The sequence below is a fragment of the Melitaea cinxia genome, chromosome 25 (assembly GCF_905220565.1).
Source record: "Melitaea cinxia chromosome 25, ilMelCinx1.1, whole genome shotgun sequence".
Taxonomy (NCBI): domain Eukaryota; kingdom Metazoa; phylum Arthropoda; class Insecta; order Lepidoptera; family Nymphalidae; genus Melitaea; species Melitaea cinxia.
In genome coordinates, this window is record NC_059418.1 from 42,293 (window position 1) to 52,412 (window position 10,120).

The 10,120-nt window shown below is 38.8% G+C and overlaps 1 protein-coding gene across 1 annotated transcript; it reads left to right on the forward strand.

The window, feature by feature from the left end:
* Nucleotides 1-205: 205 nt before the first annotated feature.
* LOC123665820 lies at nt 206-2,004 on the forward strand. The gene is made up of 2 exons (XM_045600054.1): nt 206-1,571; nt 1,925-2,004. The coding sequence occupies exons 1-2, from the start codon at nt 206-208 to the stop codon at nt 2,002-2,004; spliced, it is 1,446 nt and encodes a 481-aa protein (XP_045456010.1).
* The last annotated feature ends 8,116 nt before the right edge of the window (nt 2,005-10,120 follow it).

The window sequence follows — 10,120 nt, forward strand, 5'->3', positions numbered from 1 at the left end:
GAGGAGATCCGAAGGCCTGGGAACCTAACCTAACCTAACCTAACCTAACCTAACCTAACCTAACCTAACCTAACCTAACCTAACCTAACCGTTCGAGGGTGAAACGGCCCTCGAGATCGAACGTCGGGCCAATGCCGTCCTCGAACGTGTGAGGGCGTGGGGAGCATCTAATAAGCTTCGGTTTGCGCCCCACAAGACAAACGCTATGGTTGTGACGCGCAAACTGAAGTATGACACCCCGCGTCTTCACATGGGCGGGGTCGACATTGTCCTGGCGAGCGAGATCAAGCTGCTGGGGGTCGTCATAGATCACAAACTCACCTTCAACGCCCACGTCGCGAACGTCTGCAGGCGCGCGCTCGCCTTTTATCACCAGCTGGCCCGTGCGGCTAAGGCCAGCTGGGGTCTCCATCCTGAAGTAATCCGCACTATTTACAGGGCGGTGGTTGAGCCCGTGATTTTGTATGCGGCTGCCGTCTGGGCGCCGGCCGTGGACAAGCTCGGTGTTCGCAAGCAGCTGAACGTGGTCCAGCGGGGCTTCGCGCAGAAGCTTTGCAGGGCATACCGAACCACCTCTCTGAACTCCGCATTGTTGCTCGCTGGGATACTCCCCCTCGACCTCCGTGTTCGCGAAGCCGCGAATTTGTACGAGGCTAGACGGGGGGTCCCCCAGCGGGTGATAGGGGATCGAAAGGTGGAGCGGATGTCCTCGGCTCTGCGGTCTCCGCACCCCGCCTCTCATATCGACCTCGAGTTCAAGCGCCTGGCGGACCAAGAACAGTTTACCGCAAACAGCGAGCACGCCTTTAATATCTTCACGGACGGAAGCAAGATTGAGGGCAAAGTGGGCGCGGCGCTGTCCGTATGGGCTGGCGCCGCCGAAACCAAAACCCTCAAGCTTGCTTTGCCGTCTTATTGTACGGTCTACCAGGCGGAACTCTTGGCGATATGTCGGGCGGCACGGATGGCCGCGGACACCTTGGCTGGATCCGTCGGGATTTATTCCGACTCCTTGTCGGCACTGCTCACGCTGGAGAACCCGGTAGCCCCCCATCCCCTAGCCGTTGAAGCGCGGGGACACTTGCGAAGGGCTCTGCTCCGGGACAAACGTGTTAGTTTGTTCTGGATCAAAGCCCACGCAGGGCTGGAGGGCAATGAGCGTGCCGACCATCTGGCCAGGGAGGCTGCGCTGAAGTCTAAACGCGCTTTTGACTATGACAGCTGCCCGGTTTCATTCATCAGGCGGAGCATTCGCATGCAATCGCTTGATGAATGGAACCAGCGGTATCGAGCCGGCGAAACGGCTGGTGTCACCAGGGTGTTCTTCCCTGACGCGATAGCCGCGTACAAAATCAAGAGCAAAATAGGGGTGGACTGGTTTGTCGCCCAGGCGTTGACGGGGCATGGCGGATTCTCCGAATACTTGTACCGCTTCAAGTGTAAGGAGAGTCCGTCGTGCGTCTGCGACCCTGGGTGCTCCGAGTCCGTCCTCCACGTCCTCCTGGAGTGTCCTGCATTTGCCTACGAGAGGCTAAGTTTAGAATACGAAACAGGCGTACAAATGATAAAAGGTAACTTGTGTGAATTAATTAAATCTAAGACAAACAGAGAACTGTTCCTACAATATTGTAAGAAAATAGTAAAAACTGTTAATATTAGAAATAAGACCTAGAAAATTATGTTTTCTAAATATAATTGTATATGTAGTATAACATAAGCAACCAAGATGTAAGTAGGAATAGAATAAGAATTTAGAATAGCTTCCACATGTAAAAATTAGTGTAATTTTCATTAGAAGTAAGAATAAGTATATAAGAGAATCTGTAAATATAAAACAAGTGTAACAAAATAAATTAGTATTAAGAAAAGTAAATAAAATGTAAATAAAATAGTTGTACCCAAACCCCACTCATTTTCCCAAGAGTTATAATTTTAAGTAATATAGAAGTAGTAGGAATAGATAAGAGTAGATGGGAACCCACCCAGTGTGTGAATGAGGAATGAATGACAGAAAGAACTAGTATGCTGAATGAAAGTGCGAGAGGAATACTAGCGAGAACTGGAATGAATGAGTAGATTAGGACAGTCTCACACCCAAGTGTGGGGGTCTAGTATATAAAAAAAAAATAAAAAAAAAAAAAAAAAAACCTAACCTAACCTAACCTAACCTAACCTAACCTAACCTAACCTAACCTAACCTAACCTAACCTAACCTAACCTAACCTAACCTAACCTAACCTAACCTAACCTAACCTTGTATATCTCATTTTATAATCATTTGTTAATTCATCATTTCATCACTTTGGGCCGGGCGTAAGGGTTACTCGGAATTGTAATATGGCCTTAACCCTTTGCCCACTCAGCCCACACATCATCATCTCCATCATTCGCGCTGCATGGTCTGTTGGGGATTGAACATTTGTATCAAATCGCAAGTTCTGCCCCCCTGCACCCATGCAGCGCTCCATTTCAAGTCTCCACTGGGGCTACAACTTACATATTTAATTTGTCTATTATTATCGATTTTTATACAATTATCAAGACTATTTCTATTACTGGCCGGAGCGTATTCATCTTACTCACTTATTACTATGTCTCATGTCACTCATCCTCGAAATAAAGTACCCAATTGTTTACCAACTTATTTTAATAAAAAAAAAAAAAAAACCTAACCTAACCTAACCTAACCTTACCTAACCTCAGCACACACACACGGTCGACTGTTCCTACGATAAGCAACTTAATGCCCGTGCTCTAGGTAACATTCGACTGTTATTTAATACATTAAATTCTCGTGTCGCGGTGTTTGTAGTTAAACTCCTCCGAAACGGCTTGACCGATTCTCATAAAATTTTGTGTGCATATTGGGTAGGTCTGAGTACCGAACAACATCTATTTTTCATCCCCCTGAATGTTAAGGGTAGTCCACTTCTAAAATTTTTTTATATATTTTGATAATTTATTTTATTTTAATTTTATTATAATTTAGTATCAAAAAATACATTCAACCCTAAATTTTCATAATATAAATATAAATAATAAATAAATTTTTACACAATAACCCTAAATTTTCATAATATATATGGCAAAACAACGTTTATTGGGTCAGCTAGTAACTATTTATATTTTTAAATATAGGTACATACAAATAATACATATCAAAACTAATATTATAACGCTAAAGAGTTTGTTTGTTTGAACGCGCTAATCTCAAGCACTACTGGTTCGATTTGTAAAAATTTTCAGTGTTAGATAGCCCATTTATCTAGAAAGGCTATAGGCTATATAGCATCATACTAAGGCCAATAGGAGCGGAGAACCAATGAATAATGTATCAAAATCGGTTTTTTTTCTTTTGCTGCGTAAACAGTGCGAGTTAAAGTTATCGTTAGCCCAAAGTAACTATTTCACGTGGACGAAGTCGCGGGCAGAAGCTAGTATAGATATATAAATACAAATATTACACCCGCTTACACTAAGGTCAAATAGGACGTGGTCCGGAGCGGTATTATGCGCAAGCTGTGCATAAAAACGTTAAATATGTTAAAAATTAATATATATATATATGAACTAGCTGTGCCCGCGGCTTCGCCCGCGTTGAAATCAGTGTGTCACAAAGTTTTCCCGGCAAACTTCCAGTGAAACTCTCATCAAAATCGGCTTAGCCGTTATGTAAACCTTCCTCTTAAACCGCATGAAAATCCGTTCAGTAGATTTTGAGGGAATCGATCACAAACACTTTTGGAGACTTTGTTTTATAATACACTAACTGTTGCCCGCGACTACAACTTGAAGTCGGTTTTTTTTTGTTAAAAATTATTTTATTTTACAATTTTTAGTGATGGGTATGGGTAACAAGTATGCTTTTTCTCTTATGTCGGGGGTTCGGAAACATACACAATACACAAGCACAAACACCCAGATTATGCCAAACATCTAAATGACTAATACAAATGTCTGTCGTGCGCGGGGATTGAACCCACTAACGCCAGCGCAACAGCCGGTGCTGTCACCGCTGCGCTAACGCGTCGACATACTATGAGTAAAGTTCGCTATCAGGTGTACGTAATAACAACCGGGACTGACAGCCTAGCGTGTTCTCCGAGGCTAGGTTGGGAGAACCACAAGGATTAACAACTAGACCAAAAATTAATATTTATATAAACATAAATATCCACTCCGAGCTGGAAGAGAACCCGCGACCGTCGGTGTTTAGGCGCCGCCGACACGGCACATGCACCATTATATCAAAGCGGTCGTCAAACAGCAAAAGGTAACTGCTGTAAATTGTTGAGAAATTCCCTCGAGTGTTTATGGGTTCCATCATCAAACCTGGTCCTGCGACACAGATGATCACACAGCAGGTAATTGCTATAAATCGTTGAAAAGTTCCCTCGACTATCTTTCGTATCCATCATCAGACTGAAATGGCACTTATAACTCATATATATGCAAAGTTCTCATCAATAGAAACGAATTAAGTTCAAACAGCAGGTAATTGCTATAAATCGTTAAAGAGTTCCGTCGACTAACTTTTGTCTCCATCATCAGACTGTAATGGCACTTATAACTCATGCAAGTGCAAAGTTCTCATCAATAGAAACGAATTAAGTTCAAAAAGCAGGTAATTGCTATAAATTGTTAAAGAGTTCCCTCGACTATCTTTCATCTCTATCATCAGACTGAAATGGCACTTATAACTCATATATATGCAAAGTTCTCATCAATCGAAACGAATTAAGTTCAAACAGCAGGTAATTGCTATAAGTCGTTGAAGAGTACCCTCGACTATCTTTCGTCTTCATAATCAGACTGAAATGGCATTTATAACTCATACAGGTGCAAAGTTCTCATCAATAGAAACGAATTAAGTTCAAACAGCAGGTAATTGCTATAAATCGTTAAAGAGTTCCTTCGACTAACTTTTGTCTCCATCATCAGACTGTAATGGCACTTATAGCTCATACAGGTGCAAAGTTCTCATCAATAGAAACGAATTAAGTTCAAAAAGCAGGTAATTGCTATAAATTGTTGAAGAGTTCCCTCGACTATCTCTCTTCTCCATCATCAGATCGACTCCAGACCTTTATTAAATAGTAGTGCTTTATAGTACCTAATGAAAACATGATTAAATTTACTAGTCAACCTTACGATTTTTGAAAGTTTCCCTCGATTTCTCTGGGATCTCATCATCAGATCCTGGTTTCCTTATCATGGTACCAAACTATGAATATCTCCTTTCCAACAAAAAAAGAATTATCAAAATCGGTTCATAAACGAAGAAGTTATCTCCGAACATACATAAAAAAAAAAAAAATATATACGGTCGAATTGAGTAACGTCCTTCTTTTTTTGAAGTCGGTTAATAAAAGAAAAAAAAAATGTTTTCTTATCGGTCACCACGCTCAAAAAGTGTAACTTGAATTAATATCAAAGAAAAAGAAATACTGCATAAATAAAATAAATAAATAATTATAATTGCATAAGTTGATACAAAATGGTATGCAATAGCTTTACCGCGGCAGTCCCCGAGTGCCACACGTTTTTAATTTTTCATAAATTATTTATTTTTTATTTTATTATGATTTGGCGTTTAATAATACATACGACCCTAAATTTTCACCCTTCTACCACCAACCCCTATTTTTAAATAGCGTTTAGCGGCAAGACAACGTTTGCCGAGTCAGCTAGTCTATCTATAATATATATAAACGCGAAAGGTCACTCATCACGAAATTTCCAAAACTATAACACCTAAAAACTTGAAATTTGGCAGGTAGGCTTCTTATAAGACGTCGGCATCCGCTAAGAACGGATTTTATGAGAAACGACCTCTAAGGGGGTAAAACGGGGGTTGGAAGTTTGTATGAAAGTCCTATGTTTTTGAAGTAAGAGACTTGAAATTTAGAATTTATGCTCTATAGATGGTGAGAAGGTGTCCAAATAATGTATCTTTAGAAATCAACCCCTTTTTGGGGTTAAAACGGGGGATAGTAGGTTGGCTCACTGATCACGAAATCTCCAAAACTATATCAGTTACAAACTTGAAATTTGGCAGAAAGGCTCCTTATAAGGCGTAGACATCTGATAAGAACTATTTTTACGAAATTCGACCCTTAAGGGGGTAAAACAGGGGTTGGAAGTTTGTGCGAAAGTCCCATGTTTTTGAAGTAAGAGACTTGAAATTTAAAATGTATACCTTATAGATGATGAGAAGGTGTCCAAATAATGAATCTTTAGAAATCAACTCCCTTTTGGGGTTAAAACGGGGGATGGTAGGTTGACTCACTCATCACGAAATCTCCGAAACTATAACAGCTACAAACTTGAAATTTGGCAGGTAGGTTTCTTATAAGGCGTAGACATCTGCTAAGAACTAATTTTACGAAACTCAACCCCTAAGGGGATAAAACGGGGGTTGGAAGTTTGTATGAAAGTCCTATGTTTTTGAAGTAAGAGACTTGAAATTTAAAATGTATGCTCTATAGATGTTGAGAAGGTGTTCAATTAATGTATTAGTTTAGTATAATTATATTTAGAAATCAACTCCCTTTTGGGGTTAAAATGGGGTATGGTAGGTTGACTCACTCATCACGAAATCTCTGAAATTATAACAGCTACAAACTTGAAATTTTGCAGATAGGTTCCTTATAGGGCGTAAACATCCGCTGAGAACGGATTTTACGAAACTCGATCCATAAGGGGATACAACGGGGGTTGGAAGTTTATATGAAAGTCATATGTTATTAAGGTAAGAGACTTGAAATTTAAAATGTATGCTCTATAGATGGCGAGGAAGTGTCCAAATAATACATCGTAATCTATATATATATATATAAGAGAAAGGTCACTGATTGACATCACGAGAACTCAAAAACCGCTGGATGGTCCATCCATCCAAGATGGACAAAGATGAAATTTGGCAGGGAGATAGATTATAGTTAGTAGACGTCCGCTAAGAACGAATTTTGCGATATTCCATCGCTAAGGGGGTTTAATTGGGGTTGATAGTTTGTATGAAACATATACAGTAGCAACAAATTCGCCTGATAGGTTATTCATACTGCAGCCTGAAAATAAAACTAAAAATGTGGTGTATAGAGAGGTTTTATAAAAATAACTATTAAATTATACTAAATTGTGCCTTTGAAAAAGTTGCTCAGAGTGATAAGCATTTCAAGTGACTGAAATAAAAAAATAATTTGCGTTAAGCATCTTAATAGTAATGCATATCTTCATAACCACGCGGACGTAGTCGCGGACAACAGTTAGTGTATTATAAAACAAAGTTCCCAAAAGCGTATGTGACCGATTCCCTCAAAATCTACTTAACGGATTTTCATGCGGTTTCACAAATGGAGAGAGGGCTTCAAGAGGAAGGTTTACGGAACGGCAAAGCCGATTTTGATGAGTTTCACTGGAAGTTTGCCGGGAAAACTTTGTGACAAACTGATTTCAACGCGGGCGAAGCCGCGGGCACAGCTAGTATATTATATTTATAGACCAACATCATGCTGAAAATGGCGTGAACTTTTGTGTTTTGCCCATAGCCATGAACTTGTGGAGGCCTATGTCCAGCAGTGGACTGTGATAGGCTGAAACGATGATGATGATGATCATAATATTTTTATATACGAATTAACCCAAATACATATTTTTTTATTTTAATTTATGTGATAAAGGAATTGCAATCGGCTATTGGGTCCTTATCATAAATGCGTCAAATAATTATAAAGAATTAGAGATTTATTTGGGTGGCGGACACGGATAAGTAAGACAAATAATCTTTATCAACAATAATCTATATGTACTCGTAATAATTCTTCAGTACAAGTGACAACACTTAACTTATCCTTCGGCTGGACCTAGTTGGTAGTTTTGTGTAGGTACCGCTAGCGACATCTAGCGCCCACATCGGCACTCGACCGGACCCCGGCGAAATCGAGGGAAACTCTTAAAAATCCTCATCACTTTTTACTGGGGGTACTGATATTTTAATGTTTTTTAATCGAAAGCCGATGTTTTTCATGTGGTCACATTTAAATTTCATCGAAATCTGTTTACAACTTTTGGAGTAATCTTTGATAACGCGTATTTACTTTGTACCTTACTATATTTTCGTCTACCTACGTTGTATTACTTATCGATGTAATTGAAGTCGGTTTTTACGTTTGCCAGCAAACACAATTATAGGTTATCTAGTATTTGGAATGAAGTTCCTTATGGGGCTTGCGGAGGGGTACCCTAGGGTAGTGTATTTTTATGTTTAATCTATTTATGACGGCTATACAGTCTCTAATGTGTAGTTTACGTGATTACTGTTATTATTGTCGCAGTGTGCTATTAATATTATATCATTCGATAATTATTACATCATTACATAGTATAAAACAAAGTCCCTTCCTCTGTCTGTATGCATATATCTTTAATACTACGCAACTGATTTTGATGCGGTTTTCTTTAGTAAATAGTGTGATACTAGAGGAAGGTTTATATGTACTAGTCGCCCCGAGGTCGAAATTCAAATTAGAACTTAGCTGTATGAAAAAAAGATGTTGGCCGAATCTCAGACCTACCCGAAATGCGTACAAAATTTCATAAAAATCGGTCCAGTCGTTTCGGAGAAGTATTGTAACTATCATTGTGACACGAGAATTTTATATATAAGATTTTTCACGAAATTTTTTGTTCAATCACATTTAAATATAGCATAATATATCACTCCTGAATAGTGAAGCTTTCTGTTAGCGAAATAATTTTCATGATCGGATCAGTATTTGTGAAGATTACCCCCTACAAATAAACAAAGTTAGAAACTTAAATTTTGCTTTTTTGCAACCTTCGGCTGTCGCTTTTATAATTTGTTTGCTATTTGTTCTAATATTGTTTATGTTTGTTTGTTGTACGCCTTGGTTTTATACTCTCAGCGCAATCAATGTTAACTCAAATAAATAAATAAATCATTATTGATGTTGTTTGTTTAAATGAAAACTAAAAGTTTCTAATACAACATTAAATAAATTACAATTTTCTAACAAATCACATGATTTCATTTCTTATTAATTCCCCATTGTGAAAAGTTCAAATATACAGTCGACTCTCGTTAATTCAAACCTGCGATAATTCGAACCTCTCTATAATTCAGTCATCACGAGTTCCCTACAAAATCTCTTTATATTTTGAACTAAATTTATACGTTTTTATACCCGTTAACTCGAACGAAAAAACCATTGCTACGTAACAAAACGACGCGTTAATTGGAATTCAGGCGTCAAACACTCGAGAATTCAAAGTTGCAGACAGAAAAAATAGAAAACTTGTAAGTACTTTAACTGAGGTAGGGCACAGCAGGAATTTCCTGTTCAAAATATGGAGCAGCCCGACTGGGGGTAGTACCTCGACCTTACAGAAGACCACAGCTAAATAATACTGTTTTCAAGCAGTATTGTGTTCCTGTTGGTGAGTAAGGTGACCAGAGCTCCTGGGGGGGATTGGGGATTGGGTCGGCAACGCGCTTGCGATGCTTTTGGTATTGTAGGCGTCTATAAGCTACGGTAATCTCTTACCATCAGGTGAGTCGTACGCTTGTTTGCCGACCTGGTGATATAAAAAAAAGTACTTAGGTACATTTCGAGACAAGTTCAAACTTGTAAATACATGTATCATCGTACACGAGTCTTTTTTTATTGACTAGTTTGACACACACTTCCGCACGAATTGGTTTGTTTAGTTATGTTTCAGTTACTTTTGTTCTTTCGTTGTATACAGATTAAAAGTGTGTTAGTTATGAGTCCTAAAAAGTATAAATGCTTGACGATTGGATGAAAAAAAGAAGTTAATCGAAAAAGAAGAGGGAGGTAAGAAGAAAGGTGACTTTCGTCATTATTAAAGAATAGCAGTTAATAAATTTGTATGTAATAATATTGATATAGACTACTCTCAAAAATTTCGAACAATTTGATATTTTGAACACTCGATAATTCGTAATATTTATCGACTCCACAGAATTTCGAATTAATGAGAGTCGACTGAATGTAGTTATCACCTTTTTCCTTACCACAGAATTAGTAATTATCAGAAAGAACAGATGGTGCTGTACACATAAATTATACGACAAAAT